The sequence below is a fragment of the Primulina tabacum genome, chromosome 2 (assembly GCF_025594145.1).
Source record: "Primulina tabacum isolate GXHZ01 chromosome 2, ASM2559414v2, whole genome shotgun sequence".
NCBI lineage: Eukaryota > Viridiplantae > Streptophyta > Magnoliopsida > Lamiales > Gesneriaceae > Primulina > Primulina tabacum.
Genome location: NC_134551.1, coordinates 38,983,626 through 38,999,377, shown reverse-complemented (window position 1 = coordinate 38,999,377; position 15,752 = coordinate 38,983,626). Strand labels below are relative to the sequence as shown.

At 39.4% G+C, this 15,752-nt stretch overlaps 1 protein-coding gene across 1 annotated transcript; it reads left to right on the top strand.

The window, feature by feature from the left end:
- The first annotated feature begins 1,549 nt into the window (after positions 1-1,549).
- On the top strand, positions 1,550-4,004 carry LOC142537668 (uncharacterized). Its single transcript, XM_075643165.1, has 4 exons — positions 1,550-2,031; positions 2,240-2,449; positions 2,808-3,439; positions 3,934-4,004. The coding sequence occupies exons 1-4, from the start codon at positions 1,550-1,552 to the stop codon at positions 4,002-4,004; spliced, it is 1,395 nt and encodes a 464-aa protein (XP_075499280.1).
- Positions 4,005-15,752: the final 11,748 nt, after the last annotated feature.

The following is a 15,752-nucleotide window of genomic DNA, read 5'->3' as shown; positions in this document are numbered from 1 at the left end:
TGCTTGGATTGTGGTTGGCCTAGGGCCCTTAGCCATGGTTCAATCCACACTTTAGGATGTTGGTAAGATGCTCTGGTCGGTGGTTCAAGCCCCAAGGGCCATTAGCCTTGTAAACGAAGCAACACAAGCAAAGCTGCTGCCGCTGGAATTTTACAGCAGCTTGGGCTTTGGTTCAGAGGTCATGTACGAGTTCTTGGTTGGCTTTTAGACTATGGCCTTGGTCTGGATAGTACCTTATTGCACAATTTTCGTGTATTACAGCCCTTGGTATATATTTTCCAGTATTTTAGGTGTATTCTAATCATTAGTAAACGATGATTCGATGTTGGTTCGGGTTGGTACGAAGTCATTGTTAAATACTAAGTTTGTTGGGTGTAATTGTCTCGTTTTTAGTTTGAATATGAAGTGTTGGTCAAGTTGAGATTATTTGCATGTGTCTCATGTTAGAATTAGGTCGCAGCGAGCCTGGAAACGATCCAACTCAATTGGTAAATTAAAACAGGATAATAATTATATTACGTGCATAAAAATAGAAAATGTTTATTTTTGAGATATATGCGATATGTCTTGTGGCCACCTTACGCTTATGGGATTGCTTCACCCGGTGACTTACGACCGGTTTACGATTATGTATGGGTACGGATATCCAGTTCAAGGGCTGTGATGATCTCTATCGCCCAGTATACTGTGGTTTAGTCTGATCAGACGTGCATGTTTTGTTATGGGCCACTTGCGTAGAACATTATCCCTACAGAAAAGTTACGATATGATATGTTATGACAGAGCTCTATCGAGCAAAGCTTTTACGTATGATTTTCAGATATGCACGTATTTATAATTTCTCACGATACCATTTTCACGTTACGCTTTACGATACGATATTTTTATGTTGCAGGCGATTTTATGATATATTTACTTGTTATTCATGATATATGCATGCTGGGTCTTTAGACTCACTAGACTTGATTGATGTAGGTACTGACGATGCAGAGGCTGAGGGCGGGGACCAGTGAGTTAGCTCGGATCGGCGGTAGTACGAACCCGAGGACCTCACATTTAGTTATTCAGTTTTATGTTCAAACTCTTGTTATAACTTTTATATATTTTAAGTTATTGTTTAAAACATTATTCAATTTCCACTGCTATGTTTATGTTAAACCGTTGGGTTATTTTATGAAAGTTTTTATACGTTGCAAGTTTATTTATTTAAAGAGGAAATTTTTAATAATTCCGCAAAATTATGAATACGAAATACGGGCCCTCACAGTTGGTATCAGAGTGATGTTTCTTGTAAAGGGTTGTACTTACTACTGATCTCGAGAAGCTCACGAAGTTACGTCTTCAGTCTGTAAGTCCTACTTTCACGTATTAAAATTTTTTTTACCATGAAATAGTTTACCAGCATGTTCTCCTGAAATATTTTATCAGTATATTCTCATAAAAAAAATATTTTATCTCAAGATTATGTTTTAGCAAACATATATTTAAATTTCAAGAAAAATAGTAGAATTATGCATGATTGGTTACGTAAGATTTTACATGGTACAGTATGCCTCCTAGACAAGCTATTGACCGCTTGAAGGGTGCTGAGAGCGAGGCTGATGAGACTCAGAACCGTTATGAGGATAGAGGTCCACCGCCACCTCCTCCACAACCTGATATGCATACCCAGATGATGGCGGGTATGACTCAGTTCTTCGCACAGTTTGCGGGGAACAATGCTGCAGCGGTAGCAAGGCCGCCTAGGCCCGAGGCTATATGTGAGCGGTTCATGAGGATGAACCCGAAGGAGTTCACTGGGACGTCTGATACCATGGTTGCTGAGGGATGGATTAAGTCCCTAGAGGTTACTTTCAGATTTATGGAGCTGGAGGATGTTGACAGGGTCCGCTGTGCGACCTATCTTTTTGGAGGAGACGCCCGTCTATGGTGGGAGGGCGCATCTGTAGCTCTGGATCTAGCTACTCTCAGTTGGACGCGCTTTAGAGAGGTATTCTTCTCTAAGTATTTTACTGATGACGTGCGTTCGAGGTTGACCAGGGAGTTTATGACCCTGAGACAGGGTGACATGACTGTTACGGAGTTTATCCGTATGTTCGAGAGGGGTTGTCACTTTGAACCCCTGATTGCGAAATGACGAGGGTGCCAGACTTAGACATTTCATGGATGGATTGCTGTCGATCTTGCGCCGTGATGTTAGGGTTGCTGGCCCTACGACATATGAGGTCGCTGTCTCTAGAGCTCTTGCTGCAGAGCAGGGTCAGAGAGATATCGAGAATGACCGCCAGGGTAAGCGGCCATTTCAGGCACCCCACCGCCCTCCTCAGCAGCATCAGCAGCAGCATAAGAGGCCTTTCCATGGCCCATCAAGGAGCAGAGATCAGCACCAGCAACAGCAGCAGCAGGGACGTGTGGTCCCGAGGAGGCAGGAGTACCCGGTCTGTGCCAGGTGCACACTTCGCCATACCGGAACTTGCATGTATGGCTCTGGGAAGTGTTTCAAGTGTGGCGGTACTGGCCATTTGCTAAAGGATTGTCCTCAGGGGACATTGCCTACTCAGGGCAGAGTGTTTGCACTCCATGCAGCGGAGGCGAACCCAGGGACTATGCTCTTGACAGGTATCTTAAATCTTTAAGTTTATATTTGGAAAAATTTTAGCATATTTAATTCAGCGTTTTGGGATTAATTGCTTTGAATTATGGGGTTATAAGATTTGAACTTAGAAATTGTGATAAGATTGCATGTTCTATTCGGGTCGTTTTGGGGAATATAAGTTAGAAGAAATTTGACTTTTGCATGTCTATAGGATTAATTCTGGTAAATTATTGGGTTTAGATAGTTGTTCCAACCTTTCAGGAAGAATATTTATAGGCGGAGCTTCTACGAACGCCTTGATTGATTCAGGAGCCACTCATTCATTCATATCTGAGACCTTTGCGATTTCCATCGAGGTCAAGACGATTGGATTGGATGTGGCGTATTCTGTGGTTATTCCATCTGGCGAGGAGATGGCAGCGACTAGCGTAGTACGAGACATAGACCTCGAGCTTCATGGAAATCTTGTCTATGCGGATTTGATCGTGCTGCCAATGCCAGAGTTCGATATTATCCTTGGGATGGATTGGCTGCACAAGAACAGAGTACTTATTGATTTTCAGCGGAGATCTGTTCTAGTACGACCGCTTGGAAGGAAGCAATTCCTATTTGAGCCTGACCGGTACTTTAATTTGCCTATCATGATATCTTGTATTCAGGCTAGGAAGCTCATGCATAGGGGTTGTCGAGCATTCATTGCGACCATTATATCTGTTCCCGAGGTCCCCAGCCAGTCAGTTGCAGATGTCCCAGTTGTTAGGGACTTTTCAGACTTTTTTCCCGATGACGTCTCTGGTAGACCACCGGTACGAGAGGTTGAGTTTTCGATCGATCTTATGCCAGGTACCGTGCCTATCTCTAAGGCTCCATACAGATTAGCACCGTCAGAGATGGTTGAGCTCAAGAAACAGATTCAAGAGCTTCTTGACAAGGAGTTTATTCGCCCAAGTTTCTCTCCATGGGGCGCGCCTGTCTTATTCGTGAAGAAGAAAGACGGATCTATGAGGCTTTGCATTGACTACCGGGAGTTGAACAGGGTTACAGTGAAGAATAAATACCCACTTCCGAGGATCGAGGATTTGTTTGATCAGTTGCAAGGAGCCTCAGTATTCTCCAAGATAGATCTGCGTTCCGGATATCACCAGTTGAGGGTGAAAGACGCCGATACTTTTAAGACTGCTTTTAGGACTCGTTATGGGCATTTCGAGTTCCTTGTGATGCCGTTCGGTCTGAGGAATGCACCGGCGATCTTCATGGATCTCATGAATCATGTATTTCAGCCGTATCTTGATCAGTTCGTTATTGTATTCATAGACGACATTCTCGTCTACTCAAAGAGTCAAGAGGATCACAACAGGCATCTGACCGCAGTATTGCAGACGTTGCAGAGGCACAAGCTGTTCGCTAAGTTCAGAAAGTGCGAGTTCTGGTTAGAGAAAGTGGCGTTCATAGGCCACATCATATCTAGCAGTGGCATTGAGGTAGACCCAGCGAAGGTTGCGACAGTCAGAGATTGGGAGCCGCAGAGTGCATCAGAGATCCGTAGTTTTCTTGGTCTAGCAGGATACTATCGGAAGTTTATTCATGGTTTCTCCTCTATCGCAGTTCCACTCACGTCATTGACTAAGAAGAATGCTAAGTACGTGTGGAGCGATGAGTGCCAGAAGAGCTTCGATTCTTTGAAGCAAGCTCTTATTTCAGCGCCGATCTTGGCCATGCCTTCAGGGCCCGAAGATTTTGTATTGTATACCGATGCTTCGAAGCTCGGTCTAGGCGCAGTGTTGATACAGCATGGGAAAGTAATAGCGTATGCTTCTCGTCAGTTGAAGATCCACGAGAAGAACTACCCTACTCATGATCTTGAGTTAGCTGCAGTAGTATTTGCCTTGAAGATTTGGAGGCATTATCTATACGGAGAGAAGTGTCAGATCTTTACCGACCACAAGAGCCTCAAGTACTTCTTTACGCAAAAAGAGTTGAATATGCGTCAGAGGCGTTGGTTGGAGTTAGTCAAGGATTATGGCTGTGACATTAGCTACCATCCTGGTAAAGCTAATGTAGTAGCGGATGCTTTGAGCCGAAAAGTCGCAGTGATGGCTCATTTGACAGTTCAGAGGCCTCTTCAGAGGTTTGATCTAGAGATTTATACTCGAGGTAGAGTTCCCCGTCTATCTACCTTGACGATTAAGTCTTCTTTATTAGACCGTAGTCGCAGCGGTCAGTCATCTGATGAGCAGTTGGCGAAGTGGAGGCAGAGAGATGAGGTGAAGGGCAGTGTTTTGTACACAGTGAGTGATGACATTGTTCGTTATCGAGATAGGATATGGGTTCCTAGCAGCGATTCTATTCGAGCAGACATATTAGCTGAGGCCCACATGTTCCCGTACTCTATTCATCCTGGGAGTACGAATATGTACAAGGATCTGCAGATGTTATATTGGTGGCCCGGTATGAAAAGAGAGATCCGGAGATTTGTATCCGAGTGTTTGACTTGTCAACTTGTGAAAGCTGAACATCAGAGACCAGCCGGCTTACTCAAGCCACTTCCCATTCCCGAGTGGAAGTGGGAGAACATTAACATGGATTTCGTTGTTGGTTTACCGAAGTCGGCTAGAGGTTCGAATGCTATATGGGTGATTGTTGATCGTCTTACCAATTCAGCGCATTTCTTGCCTATTAAGACGACTTTCTCCATGATTCAGTATGCCGAGTTATATATCCGTGAGATAGTCTGATTGCACGGTATCCCAGTCTCTATTGTTTCTGGCAGAGATCCGAGATTCACTTCCTCATTTTGGAAGATCTGCATTCAGCGTTGGGTACGAAGTTGTTGTTTAGCACAGCTTTTCACCCTCAGACAGATGGTCAATCAGAGAGAGTTATTCAGATCTTGGAAGATCTTCTCCGTGCTTGTGTTATCGATTTCTCAGGGAGCTGGGAATCGAAGTTGCCATTAGTGGAGTTTACCTATAACAACAGCTTTCAGTCGTCTATAGGTATGGCTCCTTATGAAGCACTGTACGGAAGGAAGTGTAGATCGCCTATTCATTGGGATGAAGTAGGCGAGAGATCAGAGTTAGGACCAGAGATCGTTCAGCAGACTGCTGATCTAGTAGTCGTAATCCGTGATAGGATGAGGACTGCTCAGAGTCGACAGAAGAGTTATGCCGACCGGAGGAGGAGAGATCTAGAGTTTGTCGTTGGTGACCATGTTTTCGTGAAGATAGCAACGATGAAGGGTGTCATGAGATTCGGAAAGAAGGGTAAGCTTAGTCCGAGGTTCATCGGACCATTTGAGATCCTCGACAGAGTTGGTACATTAGCATATCGTGTTGCACTTCCGCCGAATCTGGCCGGAGTACACAATGTGTTCCATGTGTCGATGTTGAGGAAGTATTTAGCGAACCCTTCTCATGTGTTGAACTTTGAGCCGTTACAGTTTTCTCCGAACTTGTCTTATGAAGAGAGACCAGTGCAGATCTTAGACCGTAAGGAGAAGAAGCTTCGGAACAAGGTGATCAAATCAGTGAAGGTCAAGTGGCTTAATCATTCCGATGAGGAAGCTACTTGGGAGTCAGAGTCAGAGATGCGTAGTCGCTTTCCAGATTTATTCTGTGAGTTCTAATTTCGATGACGAAATTTTATTTAAGGGGGAGTGTTGTAATACCCGAAAAACCAATATGCGTATATATGTGCATAATTTCTATTATTTAATTTTAAATGGTTATTTTTTTAAGAAATGATTGATTTAATTGCATTTAAATCATTTACGTTATTTTTAAGGATTTTAAATCGCGTATTTCAAATTTTAGCTTTTTAGATATTTAAGCGAGATCAGACCGGAGATAGAAAATCGGAGATGGATTTTATGATCCAAAAATATTCCTAAATTTATTCCGAGCTAAGAAATAATTTATTTTGTTGAAATCAAGTGGATTTAAGTCTGCTTTAATTAATTAATCACCAATTTAATTATAGGCTTCTTAATTCATCTAGATTGTGCTTAATTAACTTTTAATCAAGCTTATCTAACATAGGATTGTACTTAGCAAAACTTAAATAAAATCTTACACTAATTGAGAAGACAAGTCTCGGTCATCTCCACTCCACACAATTCCAATGAATACCATTTAACTCTCAACAACAAGAAAACAAAGGCCAACCAATCAACATGCATGTTTTTCCTCCCAACTTGGCATCATTTACTCCCCCATGCACACCATATTTGACCACAAGCCTTCACCATCTTCTTCACTTCCCCTAGAACGAAATATTAGAGAATTAGAAGCTCACATTCTTGGCCAAGACAACAACAATAGCAAGGTGTCTTCATTTTCGTTGTCGTGTCTCCCGATCCGACGTATTGTGTTGTTTATTGTAAAAACAACTTAAGGCATGTCTATATTATTTCTTTGCTCTTCAATCAAGTTATATATCTATTTTTAAACCATTACATGTGCTTGATCCATGACAAAACCGAAATCATGTCAAGAACATTAGAAAAAAATCTGTGCAGAATGTTTTCTCGGCCACCTTCATGCTTCATGGTTGTTGTTGGTTTTGTGATTTCAGGGGTTGGCTCGGTTCCAGGCACTCAAGGCTGCATCTAGACATGTACTAGGGCATGTTAGGGTCATGTTAGTCCATTGGTTCCAGCCCCTACACACTGGAGGAAAAGATTTGACAGCAACTTTCCATAGCTGCCATTTCGAGTCTCAATTTCTGATTCTTGTTTGTCTAAGGCAAGGGTTCGGATCTTGGTTGGCCTAGGGCCTATAACCATGGTTTGAACACTTCCTTAGCATGTCTAGGACGTGAGAAAGATGACCTTTCATGGCTTGGTTCATGGTCCCATCGGTTTTAAAAAATAAAACAAGAACAGCGCCCCATCGGTATTCATTTTTCTGGTTTTGGTTGTGTGTGTTGAGTTTCGAATTTATGGTGTCAAGTTGGTTGTGGTTGGCTTCTAGCCCTTAGCTATGACTCATACAACACCTTAGCATGTCTAGCATGGACCATGGTTAACCTCATAACCATTGGTACGGATATCCAGTCCAAGGGCTGTGATGATCTCTACCGCCCAGTATACTGTGGTTTAGTCTGATCAGACGTGCATGTTATGTTATGGACCACTTGCGTAAAACATTATCCCTACAAAAAAATTACGATATGATATGTTATGAAAGAGCTCTATCGAGCAAAGCTTTTACGTATGATTTTCAGATATGCACGTATTTATAATTTCTCACGATACCATTTTCACGTTACGCTTTACGATACGATATTTTTACGTTGCAGCCGATTTTATGATATATTTACTTGTTATTCATGATATATGCATGCTGGGTCTTTAGACTCACTAGACTTGATTGATGTAGGTACTAACGATGCAGAGGCTGAGGGCGGGGACCAGTGAGTTAGCTCGGATCGGCGGTAGTACGAACCCGAGGACCTCACGTTTAGTTATTCAGTTTTATGTTCAAACTCTTGTTATAACTTTTATATATTTTAAGTTATTGTTTAAAACATTATTCAGTTTCCGCTGCTATGTTTATGTTAAACCGTTGGGTTATTTTATGAAAGTTTTTATACGTTGCAAGTTTATTTATTTAAAGAGAAAATTTTTAATAATTCCGCAAAATTATGAATATGAAATACGGGCCCTCACAGATAGTGTTGTCGAATCAAAGGTTTCAACTTCTGGACGCCTTCTTGAGACCGTATATTGATCTCTGAAGTTTGAATACCTTATGCTCACTTCCTACTGATGTGTATCCCTCAGGTTGAGACATATAAATATCTTCTTTAGTGTAAGGACCTCGTATCGTTTTATCATAAATCCTATGTTGATTTTCGATAACTCATGAAATGGTTATGTGATTACCTGTATGAAGTATATAATTGACAATGAAAGTGAGAAAATAGGTGGTGATAATGAAAGATTATATTAGAAATTGATTTGTATTTGAAAAGTATGCTGAACCGCGATAGAAAAGTGACACATGTTACCGTTTTTAGCATAATTATCTGAGTATTAGTCCCGAATGAAATGAAACAAATTTCATTAAAAAGCTAATACATAGTACTAAAACTTTCTTGTTTTGAGTTTTTCCAAATCCATTTGGAAATAGGGTTAAATCATCTCGAAATATATCGTTTGTGTTGCAGTTCCTGCACTGACACATTTTGGGAGAATGAGCATAACTCTGTCCGATATACAAATTGAGTGAGGTTGGGGGGAAATGAAAGCCAAGACACAGATCTACAATTTCATGTTGACCAACTTTGCTAATTCGAAACCTAACATAGCGTTTGGAAAAAAAACACGCGCACCTGCAAAGGATCACGCGCGCCCACACGTGCGGGCAGAACCAGGCACGCGGCCGCTCGAGTTCTGGCTCCATCGCGCACGTACAGCTATTGCACACTATTTAAGAAGTTATAAGAATGTGTTTTATGAGAAATTCCTTCCTTATTCCTCTGAAAGTCGAAGAAACAAATTGGAAATAGAATTCAAACGTACGAATCTACCTTGAAACAATATCATAACTTGGAACAAATTATATATTCGGAATCCTCGCGTTGAGAGCTTTCTTTTGAGGTAAGATTCTTTTGGTTTCAGCAGCTTTAATTATTGAAATGCTGGAATAACTTGTATTTGAAGTCGAGATCCATATATGTGGTAGAATAACAGACATGAAACTAGTTCTCAAAGTCGGAATTGAATTATGTTTTGATTTTGATTTGATATGAATTTTCAAAGTTTCAAAAGATATTTGAAACTTATATTATTGAATTTGAATGAAATTATTGATTGAAATGAATGTGTTATTGATGTAGATAGAGTTTATATACTGAAATCTTCAAGCTACATTGACTAGAAACGAAGAATTGAGGTATGTTACAATCGAGTAACATACGACATGTATCTGTATCATATGATATATGTTTGATTGATTTGATTGAGAATATGTGTCTATATGTCTTATTTGTTGAGTTGATGTGGCATACATGACATTTACGATTGGAATATCGATGTAAAATAAATATTTTGTTAACACGCATCGTTTGATGCATACATCTACATGACATGCACATTGAACTATGATCTTTGTATACTCTGATATGATTGGATTTGATTATGGGGTTTATGAATACGATGCTATGTCTGGCATTATGTTCCCTTAAAGAATAGTGATTCGTGGCCCTGATGATTAATTGAGATTTGAGATTTGATGGAGCTTTGCTGATGCTATCATACGAGTATCCCTGATTGAGGTCGGTGTGCCAACTTGAGCATTGATTTGATAGAGATTCGATTGATTCTTATATATGCTCAGTGGATGAGCATTTTCCCTGATACCTCCACGACATACATGCGTTGCATATCATATATCATTGTGTAGATATATGTTGTATATATAATGATTGTTCCATACGGAGCTTTGCTCACCCCCAAATGGGGCCAGTTGTTGTCTTTGTGTGTAGACAATGACAGGTACTCCAAGATATCAGGATATCGGAGAGGGTACTTCTGGAGGGAGTCACATTTTATTTGAGGTTTAGTTGTTTATCCCAGTATGTATATGTATCTATATACCAGGGCATGTCCCAAAGATATGAGTTGTTTGTATGTTGTTGGTTTTGATTATGTGTGGGCATATTTTATGATGTGAGATGAAATACTATCTTTAGTATTCAAATATTATATTTTGGGCTCATTGTAAAGAAAATTTAAACTCGTTATCCACTGTAATTAATTAACCCTAATCAAATTGCACTGTAATCACGATTAGGAGCTAAGAGCCCCACATTTAGTGTCTCGATTGAGGAATGTCGTCTTTACATCCATTTGTCATATCTCATAGTCATACCATGCTGCTATAGCTAGTAGTATCCTAATGGACTTAAACATAACTACTGGTGAAAAGTTTTCTGATAGTCAATTCCTTGCCTTTGAGTATAACCTTTTGCTACCAGTCTTGGTTTGAAGGTAAATTGTTGAGCCCAAAATCAGTACATGTAAAACTCATGCATTTATTTAATTGTTAAATTATTTATTTAAGTTTAAAATGATTATAGAGATGTATGATTTAATTAAATGTATTATTTTAAATTATTTATGTTTATGTGATGCACGTTAAAATGTTTTCTCGAGTTTCATTTTTCAGGTAATTATTTGATGCGGGATCGAGGAAAAGAGACCGGTTTAAAATGTGATATTTTATTTTAGATTAGGATTGGGGCATTTTAAATGATTTATCAAGTTTTAAGATTTTAAAGCCTAATTTATTTTATTATTGATTTTAGGATTTTAAAACTTTTAAAGTTTAGCAATTGTGCATTTTATTTTAAATTAGAATATTTTAGTAAAGTGGGTATTAGTTTACCATTTTGATTAATTTGTTAATTGGGTTATTATTTTTAATTAGCTAATTAAGCAATTTCTATATCCTTAATTATACTAAAACTCACGAACACACACACATATACACACACCTCACACACGAGACACATACACACACATTTCATTTGCCTTGTTTTATTTTTGAGAGAAGAAAACTTAGGGTTCATAGGTCAAGAGCAGCCACCCCTACCTCTCTAATTTTCTAGCAATCATTTGTTGATTTTTAGCTTAGAAATCGCGCCACGATTCGTCGTGGATCAACCCTCGCACCATTTGCACTTCGGTATCGTCATATCGTGAGTTTTAAATATCAAAAGGCATGTATAATCTATTGTTTCTGCATCGATCTCGTTATATTATGTGTTTTGATGTTTATTATGCGTAAAAATCTATGTATGTTGTGCAAAGTTTGAGCAACAATTGGTTGGATTGATTTTTGAAATGATTTTAGATCTAAAAACCTGAATCCTGTTGTCTTTTCGTGTAATGTGCATTTTAGGCCGCATATCTTGAACACTTTCAACATATAAAACGTAGTACTTTTCGATACCTTCGATTTGACAGTAAATTCATAATTTTTGGATAAGAAACGAGTGAGTTATGACCGTTTTCGTGGAACTGCTCAAACTGCGATTTAATAAAAATACATTTTTGACGTGTTCATGAAGTTTATTTGTTGCAGGCTTTGTTGCGAACCATTGGGTGATCGCTGCTGTATTTAAGTAAATTAAGTATGATTTTGGTTCGATTTTTTTGTGCTTCGTTTCGGGTGGATAGGCACTTGATTGCATTAGAAGTCGTAGGAGGAGCTTTAGTGTCAGAATGTCGTGTTCTCGGGTTGTGTTGCGTTGATTGTGGTGCGTCGTTGTTTTGGGACATTGTGTGAGTTTGGATAATTTCCATAGCGTTCTAGGAGGAATTTTTTTGCATCGGTTAGAGTCGATTGAGTGTCTCTTTGAAATTGCATCAAATGTGTGTTCATGGAGTTGGAATTGCGCAGGGTTAGCACCGCAGCGCACTTAGGGAACGCCGCTGCGCCCGATCCTCGCAACTATAGCGCCGTGATGCTGCCTTTGTGGCGCTGCAGCGCTAGAGCTGCGGCATTGCAGCACCGCAACGCTAGCTGCTTAGTGCCTAAGCGCTAAGCAGCGCCGCAGCACCGCTTTGCTCGGCGCCTAGGCGGTTGTCCAAAATTTTTAAATACTATTTTAGGCTCATATCTTCTATGTTTTGGGAAATGTCCACACATCATTTTAGGATCTGTTTCTGAGGTTGATTTCATGGTTTAGTACGATGATTAAACGAAGTCAAGTCTCGAGCGATTTAGAACGTCATAAGAAAATTGTTATCTTTGGTGGTAAGCACGGTTGTTACGTCTAGGTATGGAATTTAAGTGCATGAAATTGTGTTAGTATGTGCAACAGTGGCCCCAAGAGAGATCTAACGAATCCCTCAACGTCAAGTAAGTATGTTCGACGTGTAAAAGCAAATATTTTTAAGTTTTTGAGGTATGCTAAATGTCTTGTGACCAATTATGGACGGGTTTGGAAGTCGGTGAACGTGGCCGGTGACCTCTACACCCCGGTAAAGCATGATCGGGTTTAGATCAAGATTGGAAAGCGGTAAACCATGACCAAGGACCAATCCACCCGGTAAAGCATGACCGAGGATCTCATGTATGTGGTCGTGGACATCCCTGCCAGTCCAGTACTGTGGTTTAGTCTGATCAGGCACATTTATGTATGGGTCACTTGCTTTGAAACATATCTCTACGAAAAATGATGAAGTTTATGCATGTTCAAGTATGTATGATGCAAGTATATTTGTGAAAAGTTTTATGATGATGGCACGTCTATGTTTATGTTATTACGTTCAAGTTTCAAGTATATACGCTCTACTTTAAAGATGCAAGTGGTTTTAAGACGTATTATTTGTGATCTCTAGTTTAAACGTGTTGAGTCTTTAGACTCACTAGACTTGATCGATGCAGGTGAAGACGAGGATGAGGAGACGAGGGGTGAGGACCAATGAGCCGGCTTAGACTACGCAGGAGGCTAAACCCGAGGACCGTCAATGTTTTAAGATTTTTTGCATGACGATTTTAATACTCTGAATTTTACGAGAATTATTCATGCTGTTTGAACAAGTATTTATAGCAAACATTATTTGTGATCTCTTTATTACAAATATTTTTGATGAACAGTTTATTTAATCGAAATTTGAAGGTTTATTTCATATCTAAGAAATTTTTATTTTTCCGCAAATTTTAAATAGTTTAAAAGTTCTGTACGTTACATCAATACCTTTCCATCCACCCTAAGCTTTCTTTTGTAGATCCATTTGCATCCTATGGGAACGATTCCCTCAGCTGGATCCACCAATGTCCAGACTTGGTTCGAATACATAGCGTCCATCTTAGACTGCATGGCTTCAAGACATTTGGATGAATCAGTATCAGATATTTATTCTTTGAAGTTCATTGGATCACATACAACACAAGGCTCATCATAGCCTTGTTCATGAAGAAGCGTATATCTTGCAGGTGGTCTAATAGTCCTATTAGACCTTCTAGGTGCGTGCACATCAACTACTGGTTGTTGGAGATTAGGTTCAAATTCTACAGTTGAGGGAGTATCTTGAATTTCTTCACGTTCTATCTGAAAGAGGATTGGTTACGGTGTCCGGAAGCACAACAAAATTTTAAGAAATTATATTTCCATGGCAAGAAAACCGAGCACCCCACATAGTGTGTAGCGAATAAGAAAATACACAAAATGTCATACATAGTGTGTTTTAGAAATTTACCTATCAATCACAAAGACTGATGATGGCTCCAACTAAGTTGTTAAACAACTTAGCTCTTGAATGGTAGACAAATCTACAAGCTTCCCTTGAGCACTCCTTGCTCAAATTCCTTCAAATTAGGTCCATCACTAACAAGGAAGATCCCCTCTAATTTTGCACTATAAAAATTAGAGAATTTTTCTTTGTGAAGTGAATACTTTCCTCAACAATTGAAGAAGAAAAAATTGTAGAGAAATGATGAAAATTTCGGCCAACTCAAGCTTGGAGGAGAGAAGGATTTTCTTGGTTGTGTGAAAAGTAAAAAGTTTCATGTGCATGCCATGCCTAGTTTGTTGAAAAAGTTGCCTCCAACCCTTCACCTTCCAAGCATGCATTTTATTTGGGCTTGTAACAATTACAAAGCCCATGAAATTTTATTTAAATATCTCAAACACATTTGAGACCATTTAAATTTTACTTGATTTTACAAAAGCCCACTAGTTGGATAATTATATCCTATTGGACTCTACAAGAACCAATGTTATTTAATTAATTCAACACTTTGATTAATTTAATTATTTGGACTCTTCTAGGTCCACTACTGTTTAATTAATTCAACACTCGAACTAATTTAATTTAGTCCATAATAATGTTTATGAAAATCACAATTTTCAAATACATTATTTATTTGAGCCATCTTTTAATTTAGGAACACTTTCACAAATTAAAAGTTACATTCCCCATAATCCACTTGTAGAAGTCATACTTATATTTTTCTTTGTGTTTAGAAACTCCTTTATAAGCCCTTCAACACATTGAACTATTTTTTTTCACAACGGGATGTACAAAGTTAGCAGTTGTGTGACCCTCAATGTTTTATTGATACGACTAGCAGTGGGTTCACATCTCAATATGATTCAGGACTTAACATGTCCTTATATGAGCATGCATAGACTCCTATATGCTTAGACAGAATACCCAACCTTGCCATCTGAGGACCCCAAATGAGTCGGTAAACAATTCAAAGTGCAATGCTAGCATATAGAATCACAATGTTGTCCCTGATCATAAGGACTAGTGGTGTACAACCATAAACTAGGACGTTTCCACTCGATAAGTGAGAACCACTTAAAAAGTACTTTTTGGAGGGTTGTTCATTGCACTCTACAAGGAGCACCTATCTGCATGCTCGGACATCACAATGTCCCCAACCAATGAAACATGATACTCACATCGCATATACTAGTCTCAAACTTGAGCGGCCATTATCCTTCTCAGCGGCTGATGAATCTACTAGGAACTGTTTAGAATATACAGTATTGAAAATATGAGTTTCATGATACTCATCATACGAGCATCTCATATTCTTTCTACTATTTTTATATTTAAGAACTTTATCTATGCAACTAGCATGAGTATACAGATAAAGATGTGACAAAACAATAATTTCAAATATAATTAAAATAAATATTGTTTATACATAGAGTTTCATCATGAACCCTCGGCCAACACTTGGCTAGATGGTCACCTACTCTAACAATATCCCACTTGCAGTAGAGCAAACCATCCATATTCTTCAAACCCATCGATTCACGATGCTTCTCAAATAATGGTCAAGGTAAAGGCTTAGTTAGTGGATCAGCAACATTATCTACAGAGCCGACTTTGTCAATCAAAAATTCTCCTCTTTCCACAATCTCTCGGAGAATATGGTATTTTCTCAATACATATTTGCATTTCAGATGAGACCTTGGCTCCTTCGCCTGATCAATGGCTCCCGTGTTGTCACAAAACACCGGGACTGGACTCCATTAGGAATGACGCCCAGCTCTTGGACAAAATTCCTTAACCAAACAACCTCCTTTTCTGCAGCTGATGCATCAATGTATTTGGCCTCAGTGGTGGAATCCGCAGTATTGTCTTGCTTGAAACTCTTCCAAAAGACAACAACACCATTGAGCATGA